This window comes from Heloderma suspectum, chromosome 10 (assembly GCF_057233095.1).
Source record: "Heloderma suspectum isolate Gila_16-S chromosome 10, 16-S_ref, whole genome shotgun sequence".
Taxonomy (NCBI): Eukaryota; Metazoa; Chordata; class Lepidosauria; order Squamata; family Helodermatidae; genus Heloderma; species Heloderma suspectum.
The window spans coordinates 6,857,579-6,871,654 of NC_139467.1; the positions used below are offsets into that span (position 1 = coordinate 6,857,579).

General features: G+C 45.7%; 1 protein-coding gene across 4 annotated transcripts in view; it reads left to right on the forward strand.

Moving 5' to 3' along the window:
• Positions 1-14,076, forward strand: part of MAP4K1 (mitogen-activated protein kinase kinase kinase kinase 1) — a 50,875-nt gene that overhangs the window by 9,837 nt on the left and 26,962 nt on the right. For 2 of the 4 annotated variants that reach the window (XM_084814880.1, XM_084814882.1), the window contains 6 exons: positions 1,977-2,067; positions 2,365-2,429; positions 6,703-6,758; positions 7,212-7,259; positions 11,161-11,203; positions 12,555-12,627. In XM_084814880.1, the coding sequence (XP_084671006.1) occupies positions 1,977-2,067; positions 2,365-2,429; positions 6,703-6,758; positions 7,212-7,259; positions 11,161-11,203; positions 12,555-12,627 (376 nt within the window). Of the gene's footprint in view, positions 1-1,976; positions 2,068-2,364; positions 2,430-6,702; positions 6,759-7,211; positions 7,260-11,160; positions 11,204-12,554; positions 12,628-14,076 lie in introns of those variants that run through there. The other 2 variants (XM_084814881.1, XM_084814883.1) reach the window with 2 other exon arrangements.

Below are 14,076 nucleotides of genomic sequence, written 5' to 3' on the forward strand. Positions count from 1 at the left end.
TTGCCCCAAATCACATCTGAAGAAATACAGGTAGACAAGCAATGATTTGGTAGTGGTGGTGTCTGTAAAAGGTGAGTGAAGGAAAGATGGTGATTCCAGAGAAAAGGGCTAGTGTGGAAGCAAGCTATGTTTTGGAAGAATAAGTTTCAAGATTATGCCTGCTCTTATGTTTTGTTTTGTTTTGTTTTGCCCTATGATGTCATTTCCCTTTTTTTCTGTGTCACTCCCTCTCCTCCTGTACATATGTACTTGTAAATTTCCTCTTTATTATTTTTGTAAATTAAAAAGAAAGAAGGAAATGTCCTTCCTTTAGAAAGGACACTCGAAAATACGTTACGTAAATTCTAGTCCTTCTGTAAATAAATGACGTTTTCTAGCACATTCTGAGGTTTGGTTCTCTTGGAAAGTCAGGAGCCATGTGGCATCATAATTGGGGTGGAGGATGGGGGGCACAAATTAAACTTAAAGCCTGCCAGTTGTTGTCTTCTGGTTTAGACTTTTAAGAACTCTACACTTATCACCTTTCTTTGGGGAATATTGCAATAATAATTGGAATAAAGGGGAGTTTATGAATGCAGCAGGCAAACACAATCCAAACCATGCTATTAGTACTGCTAAATACTTAGTACTAAGCAAACCTTAGTACTGCTAAGGGCCAGACTGGACTTGACAGTAATTACATGCATGCGATTAACATTCATGTTGTGTTTTAAATGTAAATAGTTTTGGTAAATAGCTTTTTAAATGTAGATAGGTCAGTGGGACAATAGGGGTGGGGAGAGTTTAACTTTCTCCACCTGCTGTGGTCCCAACAAAAATCTACCTGCCAAAGCTGTAGAAACCCTCCCCCCCCAGTCTTAAAGGTGCACATTAATTGCAAGGAGGCACATTTAGTTTGGCCCTGAAGGTATCTTTCACATTTAAAAAATTAAGGGCACAATCCTATGTGAGTGTCAGGAGCGCCCTAGGGGCCTCTTTCAGTACACTCCAATAGCCAACTCAAGACACAGATGAAAGGATTCTTTTCAAGGCTTTAATCCTTTTACAACTTAATGACTCTTTCAGATGCTAATCACCAGCGACTAAGCAATGAACAGCAGAGTAGCCTATGCTCTGAGTAGGCAGTTGATCCCCGTTTGAAGAAGAATCACTTGAAGACCCTGAACTTATGGGATAGGGAGAGATCCTCCCTCTTTCCCTTGGGTCCACGGGAGGCGGCCGTTGCTTGTGCGCCAAACGGGCGCTACGCCTCCTTTCCGCGCCCTCCATCGCTCGTCGCTCCCTGCATCTGCATCGAGCGTCTAGCAAGCCCCCCTCCCACACTTTCTCACTGCCTGGGTCACTATCTATCTCAGGAATGCCGGCAGGAGGAATCTCTGCCAGCTGCTGTGCCTGTGAGGGATGAGCGGGCTCCTCTCCCATGGATTTCTGATCCTCCTCAGAATCAGAACTGCTCTGGGGTTCTGTCGGCTCAGTTTCCACCCTGACATCGGGTTTAGACAGAAAAGCTTCTTACATCTCCCAGCACTGATCCCTGGAGAATGCTGGGAGTTTTAGGACTTTATTCTGTCTAAACATCCATAACAGTGTGCCATAAGAGTATTTTTATTCCACCCCTCAGCCAAAAAGGCTCCCAGAGTTAGACAGTCCTTGCCTGCAGGCTTACTGTCTAAACGGACGGGACACACAAGGGAAAAGAAATAGGGAGGGAAGGGGGGGGGCGGAATCAAGTCTTTCAGCAGGGCTGATGGAATGGCCCTGCTGTCCCTCTCATCTCACTCAGTTCAGCCTGCTAGAATGGCTGGTTGTGGTGACGGTTAAGGGAGGAGGAGCCTTGGTGGTGGTCTTCAGCAGCGCTTCCCTCTCAGCACAGCATAGCCAACTGATATAAGGCTGCTTCTTGCTGATTTAACATGGCTGAAACAAGTTCTTCTGCACTCAGAAAAATCCCCTCCTTCCTTTCCCCTTCCATCCAGATGATGACTGTGCTACTATTCAACAAGAGATTCTGATGGTGAAGACCTGCAAACATCGCAACATCATAGCCTATTATGGGAGTTACATCCGGTGAGAGAGCCTCCTCTGATGTTCGGAAAAGGTCCCCCTTCCCTACAGCGCCGGCCAGGGCCAGCCCACGTCACTTCCCTGCCCTAAGCAGCTTCACCTCACAATTGGAGAGGTGTGTCTCAGAGAGCCACTTGTGGTGACACAGGGGATCCTTGGGTGCAAAAATGTGTGTGTGATTAGAAAGCTGCACTTCAGGGTTGCTGGTGTGCCTGAGGTGGCCCTGATCCTCCCTCCCAATCCCCTCTCACACACCTGGCCTTGCCTTAGTATGCGCCCTCTCCTCTGCTGTCTCACTAGGTATAACAAGCTGTGGATTTGCATGGAGTTCTGTGGGGGAGGCTCTCTTCAAGATGTCTACCAAGGTAAAGTTGATTTCCTACCTCCTTCCTGCCCTACCTGCGGAGAAATGGAATCAGTAGTAGTACTTCCTACCCTCCCCAATAACAACAGTATTATTATGGCTGTGAGAAGAGAGGACTTGAACTTTGCTCTAGGCCAAGGGTGGGAGAAGGTAGATCTTCAGATGTTTTGGACTTCCACTCCCAGAAGCCCCTGCCAGCATGGCCAATGGTCAGGAATGCTAGGAGGTGAAGTCCAAAACATCTGGAGATCTACTTTCTGCCCCATCCCTGCTGTGTTCTATAACTTATGGTTAAAGCTGTTTCTTTAAAGGGCAGTGCTGGCCAGAAGGTGCTTACTTAAATGAGCATCGATGGCTTTTGATGACTAGTGGTTGCTAGCTACTAGATACACCCCACCTGCTGGGAGGGTGGCTTGTGGGGAGCAGATTGGCACTTTGAATGAGAAAGAAATCTGAGATTTTGCAATTGTCTGGTTGGCAAGCAGCCTCAATGGTGGTGGTCATGGACTAGATTCATGTATCTGCTGTGGCATGTGTGTGTTTATATTTGTAGGGGGAAACTGATGCTTAAAGACTGGCACCATGCAGGTGCTGCAAGTGAAGAGGGTTTTGGTAGCACAGCCGGACATGAGCCAGAAAGCTAGTGGGCCTGATCAGGCCCGCATCCTGCTTGCTTCAAAACAGAGGAGGTGTGGGAGACTTTGGGGAAAGGGCGTGGCTTGGTGGTAGAAACGTATGCTTTGCATGCAAAAGGACTCAGGTTCCGTCCTGGCATCTCCAGGCAGGGCTGGGAAAGACTCCCATCTGAAACCAGGGAGAGCTAATACCAGTCAGTGCAGACATTACTGAGCCTGACTTGGTAATGATGGCACTTTCGTATGGTCTGAGCAGAACTCCCAACATTTAATTTTAACTTAAAAGCAGCTGCCCAGGGGTGGGGGGTGGAGGAGAAGAATATCTTTTGAGTTCCTGGCAATGCTGCCCAAAAGAAACAAGATATATATATGTGTGGGGGTGGGGGGGGAGATATGTGGTCTGCCAGCTTAGGCGACCTCCACAACCCTCTAGTTCAGTACACATAAGAACAGCCCTTCTGGATCAGACCAAGGGTCCATCTAGTCCAGGATTCTGATCACACACTGGCCAGCCAGCTGCCTGTGGGAAACCCACAAGCAGGACTCCCGTTCATGTTCTCCAGTGACTGGTGTACATAGGCAAACTGCCTCGGATACTGGAAGTCTCCCGATACCTCCAATCCTGCTACTAGAAGTATCAGGACTAGTAGCCATTTCTAACCTTATCTTCCATGAATTCGTCTAATCCCCTTTTATAGCCATCCAAGTTGGCAGCCGTCACTGTGTCTTGTGGTAGCAAATTCCATAGTTTAACTATGCGCTGTGTGAAGGAGTCTGTCCTTTTATCTGTCCTGAATCTCCCACCAGTCAGCTCCATGGGAGGACCCCATTGGGTCCTAGAATGATGAGAGAGGGAGAAAAATGTCTTCCTCTCCACTTGCATGTGTTCTTTGGGTGGGTGGGGAGATCAGAACCCAGGCAGCCAGCTCTGAAATGGAGAAGTGAAATGGTGTGTGGTTGGGTCGCTTTCTCTACTGTGGCACCTGTCTCAAAGGAAGGGGCCCCGCCCCCTGCCCTGCTCTGGTCATGAATTCTCCCCCATCTGCTCATATTGTTTTGCACTGTTGAGTCTGCTTCTGCTCCTCTCAAGGAGGGGCAAAGAGCAATGCAAGACACTGATGCGCCATCCTTGCCTGCCATTGCTTCCTCCCATATTAACCAACTTGGACCCTAAGGACTTCTTCAGAAGTCCTTCTCAGGGTGTCCCCTGCCAAAGGACTCCCTGAAAAGGGCCTTTTTGGTGGTGGCATTCTGGTTCTGGAAGGTCCTTCCTAGAGAGGCTCACCTAGTACCTCTGTTGTGGCATTTTCATTGCCCGGTGAAGATCTTTTCATTTTCCCAGATGCTTTAAGATAATTTTAAGATCCTCAGTGTTTTAGCTTTGTTGTGTTAATGTTTTTCTGTTGTTGGTTTTATTTATTTAGTTTATTTCTACTGTGGAAGGTTTTATTCTGTTTTTTAGGGCTTTCTTTTCTTTATGGTTTTTAACATCAATTGTTTATTGTTAACCACCCAGAGGACATTGTTAATTTGGTGGTATACAAACAATGCAAATAAATAAAAATTTAAAACAACTCCATGCAAGTGAAGGAGAGGGGTTCTAGCCCAGCCTGCACCTTGCTGTGTCCAATTTTCTACTTGCAAGGAGTTTGTGTTTTGTTTTAAATGTAGGAGAGTGTTCCAAGATATTCATTTTGAAGTGGTACAATCCATTCTACCATGTCATGTCCACCTCATTCTGCTACCTTTGTTGCCCAGGCTTTTCTGTCTATGTGCATGTTCTTCTGTCTGTCTAAAAACAAACCTAGACCACAAAATGAAAATGGTGGAGTTGCCACTGGTGTGATCTACCTGAGGCCAGGGCTCTCAAAAGATCCTGACCCACCAATGGAAGGTCAACAACCCAGCCCCGTACCATCTAACCCAACACAATGGCTTTCCAAAGTCATCCTAGCCCCAAGGTCAATTCCTCTGCAGACTGTATTGTTTATATACAGCTCTGTCAGTGTTTATGGTGCTTTATGTAGGAGAGGTCCCTGCTTCCAAGGAAATTACATAGAAAACGTGACAGTAGCAGGAGGTGGGAGAGAGAGACGACGGGAGAGTTGAGGAATTTATTTATTTATTTGCAGCATTTTTAGCCCACTCTTCAGCCCAAAAAAGCTACCAGAGCAGCTTACATAGATTAATAATAAGACGGTCCCTCGGGCTTACAATCTAAAAGACATGACATGCAAGGAAAAGGGATTGGGAGGAGGAGGAAAAAAAGTAAAACTGAGGAATTACTTCTTAGTCAAAGCTCCTACAGGTGTTCTTTCTGGCAGGGAAGGTCAAAGCAAGCTCCCTGCAGCTGTTCCTTCTCTGGCCAATGTATGGGGCCAGGTTGGTCTCCCCCTTGCTGTGTGGTTCTTCCTGGGAAGCAGGGGAAGCAATCTCCCACTGGCCCTTGGTTCTCTAAAAAAGAAACCTATGACTGACTGTGATCAGTTAATTATAAGTACCACTGCAGTCGGATTGAATGAATGTCAGCGAAAGGAATTATGCATGCGCACTTTGCTGTGGTTGGAGATTAGTGTGGGGGGAGGCAGGCTTAGGCCAGGGCTGGCCCGAGGTTCTTTGCTGCTCTGAGCCATTTAAAATTTCGCTTCTCCTCCCCCTTTGTGTCTTAGCGTAGGCAGAGCAGCATAACAGGAGCGCGTGAAACCATAAAGAGCTGACCACAACACTCCTTTCTCATTTTCATTTTTAACATCTGTCACTTCTTTACTTCCTTCCCCTTGCAACTGCATTTATTGTGGTCAAAGGAGATCAAAAGGTTCTCGGTTATGTCTCCTGGAATGTAGGGGATATCTGCCCAGCTGAGGAGATGCTCAGCTGCCGCTGTGCATCTCCTGCCAAAGTTCAGGCAGCGTCTCTCTCTCTCTCTCTCTCTCTCTCTCTTTCTCTCTCAGTGTTGTGCAAACTAAGGAACTGGGAACTAGTAACCAAGCTCAGCATCATCCTGGAATAGACAAGGGCCTCACAACAAAAGTGGATTTTGCTGGGTGAGGATCAGAAGAAGAAAAAAGGGTGGCCCTTTACAATGGTGGCACCACAAAAAAATCTATGAAGGGCATGGTAGGGGCAAAGTGCATTGTGGGGGCAGCTTTGTCCCACATGGTAGAATGCTGAAAGATACAAAATGGTATATTTCTTATTAATGCTCCCATCCTAAAGGTATTTTCTTTAAAGTACGTCCTGTTGATTTTGATGGAGTTAACTTTTCAAGTAAGCAAGCTGAGGACTGCAACCCTATTTTAATTTCCAGTTTATGATTCAATAGTAATTTGTATGAGAAAGTGCCTTACCTTCAAGTAACCACATGGGCCCAGGAATTGGGGGTGTCAGATGGGTGAGCTACTTGGTGGGAGGTTGCCTGTCCATCATCCTTCCTGGTACCACCTATGGCAGTACATGGGTGTCCTGGAATGGAATTCCAGTCATAACACATGCCAGGGATTGAACCTGGGACCTTCTACATGCCAAACATCTAGTCTACCCATGAATCTTTCCAGGACTTTCAGAATATCCACTCCTTGGGGTGGGGAGCTCCAGGTGGCATGGGAGACGGTGCTCACTGTGTCCCCTTTGCCTTTGCAGTCACTGGGTCCCTCTCAGAGCTGCAGATTGCCTACGTCTGCCGAGAAACGTTGCAAGTGAGTAAGAACATGTGGACCTGGCTTCTACCAAGTCAGACCATTGGTCCATCTAGCTCAGCTATCCCCAAGTTGGGGCCCTCCAGATGTGTTGGACTACAGCTCCCAGCATCCCCCAGCCAGCTGCTAGGAAAAGTCAAACATGTTTTTAAAGTATATTTCATTAATGACTTTAACTGAATTGATATATAAGGGTGGCAAGCACGATGAAGGCCACTATTTTGTCGTTCTACAATTGATGGACTGAGTGTACTTGCAGTGGCCTTTGGCTATATGCAGTAAATTGCATCCTCCCCCAACCTGGTGCCTTCCATCATTCCCAATGGTTGGGGATTATGGGAGTTGTAATCCAACACATTTGGAAGGCATCAGGTTGGGGAAGGCTGCTACTTGGCTATTGCACTACTTGGATTTCAAGGACAGCTGAGCACATAATGTTCTTTATCCTTCTAGGGTCTGTCTTATCTTCATAACCAAGGGAAAATTCACAGAGACATCAAGGTAATAACAGGGTCCTTGGCAGACACGGACTGCACCATCCATCTCTTTCTTTATGACCCTTTCCATAACACTAAAACACGAGGTGGGGGGTTGGTCACATAGTAAATTCATTGGCAGCGCTAAGTTGATGACAGACAAAAGGACAGTACTTTTTCCCACCCAATGCAGAATCAACTTACGGCAGCCTTCCCCAACCTGGTGTCCTCCAGGTGTCTTGGACCACAACTCCCAGCATTCCTGACCACTGGCCATACTGGCTGAGGCTGATGGGAGTTAAAGTCCCAAACATTCATTCATTCATTCATTCATTCATTCATTTATTTCATTTCTATACCGCCCAATAGCCGAAGCTCTCTGGGCGGTTCACAAAAATTAAAACCAAACAGCACACAATAAAACAATTTAAAATATATAGAACATTAAAACCACAATATAACAATACAACCACAATAAAACCTAGCAGCAGTGCAGGAGTTTAAAATACAGATTTAAAATAGCAAAGCTAAAAGTTTAGAAAGCTAAAATGCTAAAATGCCTGGGAAAATAAAAAGGTCTTCACCTGGCACCAAAAGGAATACAATGAAGATGCCAGGCGAACCTCACTAGGGAGCTCATTCCAGAGCCGGGGTGCCACAGCAGAAAAAGCCCTCCTTCTAGTAGCCACCCTCCTCACTTCCTTTGGCAGGGGCTCACGGAGAAGGGCCGCTGATGATGATCTTAAGGTCCGGGCAGGCACGTATGGGAGGAGGCGATCCTTCAGGTAACCTGGCCCCAAGCCGTTAAGGGCTTTGAGTGTTAACACCAGCACTTTGAATCGGGCCCAGAAATGGACTGGCAGCCAGTGCAGCTGGAAAAGTACTGGTGTAATATGAGCTCACAGGCCAGTCCCTGTTAACAATCTTGCTGCCCTATTTTGGACCAGCTGAAGTTTCCGGACCGTTTTCAAAGGCAGCCCCACATATAACGCATTGCAGTAATCCAGACGAGAAGTTATCAGAGCATGGATAACTGTAGCTAGGCTATCTCTGTCCAGATAAGGGCATAGTTGGTATACCAGCCTAAGCTGATAAAAAGTGCTCTGTGCCACTGAGTTCACCTGTGCCTCAAGTGACAGTTCTGGAGGGCATCAGATTGGGGAAGTCTGGCTTACAGAGTTTGCCACCACAAGATGTGGCAGTGGTGGCCACCGGTTCAGAAAGCTTGTAAAACCCATGGGTTGAATCCATGGCAGGTGCTATCAGTGGCTACATGCCATGATAGCTAAATGGAACCCCCTATGTCCAAAAGCGCTCTACCTCTGGATAACAGATGAGGGGGGAAAACAACAGGGGAAGGGTTTTGCCCTTGTGCCCTGCTTGTCGGGCTTTCTGGAGGCATGTGGCTGGCTTCTTTGGGAAGGAAGATGCTGGATTAGGAATGGCAATTGAGGTGAGCCTGGGGAAGGGAGAGGAAGCTCTTCTTTTGACTGAAAAGGCAACGAGTAGGGTTTGATCCATCAGGCAAGAGGCGGTTTGCTGGGGAAAGCCAAAGTAGGTTGGAGAAGTATAGCACAGAACAGGGGTGGCAGACTTCAGGCCTGCAGGATATCTTTTACTAGAACCCCGAGTTCCACCAAGTGGAGCCAGCTGCAAAAGATGTACACTTAGATTTTTTTTTGGAATATATTTTTATTTATTTTATCTTTGTAAACACTACCAAAATTATCAACAACTTACTCAATACCTCAGTTCTCATCCATACAGTATTTTAGTTAGGACACCATAATAACAGAAAGAGAAGAAAGGAAAAAAGAAAAATAAACTCCATCTCCCAACCTCCAATGGTATTCTATTTTAAAAAACTCTATTATACAATCTTACAATTTAGTAAAACAATCTTTTATATCAATGCAACAATTCTACAATTTATTCCCAAAAGCCTGAATATTAATAATAATAGTAATCACAAAGAGAGTATAGTATTGTATAATGATAAAACTTAAGATAAATCTTCAACAGTCAATAATATTTTTATACTAGATATTCTGTCTATTTTAAAATATAATATAGAAGATACATAAAAAGAGAAAAAAGAATAAAAAAGAATACATAAAGATAAACATATATATATATATATATAATCATTTCTTCTGAGTTAGCCTAGATCATTAAAGCTGCACACAAGCAGTTAACAGTACTTGTTTAGAAATTCCATTTCATGGAATTGTGACAGCGTTCTCACGCATTTTAACATTCAACCAAGCCTCTGCCATTTCATGATTCGTAAACTTCTTCATCTGGTCTTCAGACACAATACAAAGTGTAGCAGGATATTTTAAGTAAGATGTACACTTAGAATTAAAGAATTCTGAGCCCAGGATTCTGTTTTGAGTACCAGAACTGGTTAACGCAAGTTTTCTTAATTTCAGCAGTATAATATAGGGTGTGTGGGGGAGTCATGTTGTTGCCATTATTGTTAAACAATTGAGAGTCAGAAATCCTTGCTGAGGTAATGGAAATTACCCAGACATCTAGCAGTAGCTCCACATCGACCTTCTACCCACCCCAGATAGAAGATGCAGACATAGGCAATGGCTGTGTTTTAAATTTAAACCAGTGTTATATGCTAGTTCAGTTGTCTTGCCCACCCCTCTGGAATATTGGAAACTGAGGGGTTCTCTGAGGGAGCCAAGGTGCTTTATGAGGAGGTGGGGCAGCCTTCCCTAACCTGGTGCCCTCCAGATGTGTTGGGGCTGCAACTCTCATTCCCAGTCAGCATGACCATAGTTGCAGTCCCAACACATCTGGAGGGTGCCAGGCTTCTGTATTTATTTACAGCATTTATATACCGCTCTATATCTAAACAGATTCTGGAGCGATGAACAATAAAAGATAAAACGATTGGGTAAGGCTGAGGAAGGGAGATGCCCCAGAGTAGTCAGATTAGATTCTTTAACTGCCTATTTTACTGCTTGGCTGCAAACATAGGTGGTTAATGCATCAAAACTCCGCTGTCATTCCCTCATGAAAGTGAAACTGACTGTAAATACTGTCATCCAGCTGTCCCTCAGTGCCTGCTAGTTCATGCCTTAAAAATCATTGCCATCATGTTAGTCAACCAAATTTCGATTTTCGTTCTTAGGGCAGTATGCAAAAAATGTGTAACTGTTAAAATTGCAGAACATAGCCCAGAATTGATGAAGTAAGAATTTAAAAACAGCAACAGTTAATCATGGTCATAGTGTGGATCAGGTCTTGGGCAGTGATGTCAGAGAGCGGCTAGGCAGGCAAAAAGGCCTCTGCTGTCAGCTGCTGTGCTGAGCTGCTCTGATCCTATAGAGGAGTTAGGCTGGTCAGAAGGGCCTAAGGAAGGAGAGGAAAAGAAAAAGCAGAGAGACCCAGGAAAGGAGCGGGGAGGCAGCAAGGCAAGCCAAGCTGTGTACATGAGTGTGTTTGTATGTGTGCGTGGGGGGGGGGGGGGGGCAAGAACTAGGACAGAATAATTTGAAGAGGAAGTGGCCCTGGGGAACAATGGGAGCCCTGAGAAGGGAAGGAAAACCAGGAGGGAAAATGCACAGAGAGACGCACACACAGCCAGTAGCCTCAGAGGAAAGGAAGGCTATTGATTTGAAATAAGCAGCCCAATCTTGGACATGGAGGCTTCTAATGATTAATAGATTGTCTCTGGGGATGTGCAGACTGCCTTTCCCTAAACCACAGCTAGCTGCTTACATCACTGTGGTTAGAAGACAGGGTTTCTAGAGAGAGGTTTGAGCTCCAGAAACTCTTGTTAGAAATGCCCATCTAGAGGGTGGTGGTGGTGGTGGTGGAGTAACGCCCAGCTGTGTGGGGGAGAATTCCCCCTCCCAGCCCACTTCATCTAACTGCATCTCACTTCCTTTTTGTGTCCCTTTGCATTTCAGGGAGCCAACATTCTCCTCAACCACCACGGGGAAGTAAAACTGGGTATGTTTCAATCGTGTGTGTGTGTTTGTTTTGCTCAGTGGCTTACCCTGTGGGCTATGGGGTTAGGAGTGGGGATCGGGATTCTTCAGGGCCCATTTCACTGATTCCTTGTGTATTTGATGCTCTTCCCCACCATACACATGGCCTGTTTCCCAAACAAATGGACGGGTGGGAATTGAGCCCACCACAAGCCATTCTTCTCCCTACACCTCAAGCTATAAAGCCAGCCTCCATCTTTGTAGTGTTGCCAGCTGGGTGTTGGCAGAGGTGGGTGTGGCAGAGCTTTTGTGCCTATAACAGAAGCAGACAAAGCTTTCCCCATTACTGCATCTCATGGCTGCTCTTCACTTGATGGTTTTCAGCAGCTCTCAGAAGCAGACGTTTGCCCAACTTTTGATAGCCAAGAAACACTTTTTTTCTTAATTAAAATTTGGAGGCATGCTTCTTTCTTACACCCCAAAAGCATTCACTTTTAGAGTGGGGGGAAAGTAAGGCTGAAAACCTTTGGAGGAGCTTGCCTCCGGTGTTTCTGTATGAGTCTCTGTTTGGAAGGAGGCAAGCCAAGTGCAGTGGCTCATGGAGAGAAGTGATGGGTAGCTTCCTCTGATGGAAGGTGATTCCCCATTGCTTCTGCATTGGGAGTGGCTGAATGAGCAATTCACACCAGCTGCAGAGAAGGGCAATCCATTCCCAAGCAGAGATTGATAGGAAGGTGAGTGCAGTGAATCATTCAGAGATGCTATAGGCAACCTAAAGCACTCCAGGTACAAAGATAAGGTGGAAATATTTTACCTCAGTGGAGGCTGTTCACTACATCTCTGCATGATTTCGTTCTGGATGCTTCCTTCCCATCCACCTCAACTTAATTCTTCTGTCACTTCTCTGAATTAGGTATGAGTGGATCTTTCATTCCCAACACAGAATTGCAGTTGAATTATTTGCCCCTACCTCTACCCCCATGCCTGGGTCTCTCTGTGGCATGTACCTGTCTGAGAAGGACAGTCTGGTCTCCAGCTGCCTATCCAGATCTGCCCATGTTCAGTGCTTGAATTGAAGAGGGGCCTGACTGGTCTTCCATTTTGTTGCAGTTCCCACAACTACTGTTTTTTGAAGGGTGTGTGTGTGTGTGTGTGTGTGTGTGAGAGAGAGACAGACAGACAGACAGACAGACACAGACAGACAGACCTTTGGCTACAATTAAGAGGAATCAGAGGTGGGGCTTGTGGATTTCACTGAAGACCCAGCTCCTACCTCTCCCCACCCCACCCCCCAAATTCAAGCAGCAGTGGGATTAGTTGGCAAGTGTTATTCCAAACTCTAACTTTTCTGTTTCGTCTTTCCTGCATGCCAGCGGATTTTGGAATCTCAGCTCAACTCAGTGCTACATTTGCCAGGAGAATGTCTTTCATCGGCACCCCTTACTGGTAAAGGGCTGTTTGGCAGGATGGGAGTGGTGGTGGTAGATATGAGGGCAATTGGATATATAACCCACTGGATGAGAGCTAATAAACTGAGAATCCAGACAAGACTGAGATGCTGTTATTGGGTGGTTTTTCTGATGCGATGGAGGATGTTCATCCTGTTCTGAGTGGGATGAAACTCCCCTTGAAGGAGCAGGTTGGTAGCTTGGGGCTTCTCTTGGAGTCATCGTTGCCACTTGAGCCTCAGCAGTACGGAGTGCTTTCTACCAGCTTTGGTTGGTGGCCAACCTATGCCCCTACCTGGACTGGAATAACCTGGCTTCAGTGGTCTATGCTCTACTGCAACACACTGTATGTAGGGCTGCCCTTGATGATGGTTTGGAAACTGCAGATTGTGCAAAATGCTGAAGCCAGATTGATAGCAGGGACCAGAAGATCTGAACATTTAACACCAATTCTGGTCCGATTGCACTGGCTGCCTGTATCTTTCTGAGCCCATTTGAAAGGACTGGTTTTGACCTATAAAGACATAAATTGCTCTGGACCACAGTCCCTGATGGAGTGCCTCTTTCCGGTATGAACCTTCCTGTACATTACGATCAGTATTGAAGTCCTCCTCCAGGTGCGTCCTCTGAGGGAGGCTCAGAGGGTGGCAATAAGGGGGAGGGCCATCTCATGGTGGCCCCCCGATTATGGAACGCTCTCCTCAGTGAGGTCTGCCGGGCAGCAATGTTGTCATCTTTTTGTCACCCGGTTAAGACTTTCCTCTACTTCCAGGCATTTGACAGTGTATGATGGGGCTTTTTAGTTTTATTAAATCAGGTCCTGGTAATTTTATTGTTAATAGTTTTCAACTTGTTTCCAAAATGTTTAAAATTTTTGAATGTTAAAGGTTTTATATTATGTTTTATCATGCTGTCAACCGGCCAGAGAGTTTTGTCTATTGTTAAGTACAGAAATGTGTAATAAGTGAATGAATGAATATATTGAAATGGAGTATTGGACTACCAGCTCAGCAACACTAGTCTCTTCTAGTATGGGTATTTCTAAACCAGGGCTCAGCCCTGGAATATGTGACAATACTAAAGAAAAGTGCCCCTGCGCATATGTAGAGTTCTTTCCCCTTACGAGTAAGAAATTTAGCTGCCCGCACCACCCATCATTCATGGGATTAAGCGACAGATATTCCAGGCTTACCTGAGCTTAGTACCTCTTTTTAAAAAATTGATCACCGCTAGCAGTCAGAAGAAAGTTCTTTTGAAGGGGTACCTGGGACGAAATTAGAATTCTGTTGAAATGTCTGGAAATGAGAATTCATTGAGATTTCCCAACCCTTTCCAACACAAACCTGAGTCCCAAAAGCCCAGTCCAAAGAGCAGTAGGTCTCCCAAGGCTAGTTCAGAATTTGGTGAGTTGCCAGGGAGAGGGAGCACTGTAACTCTGTATGTGTGC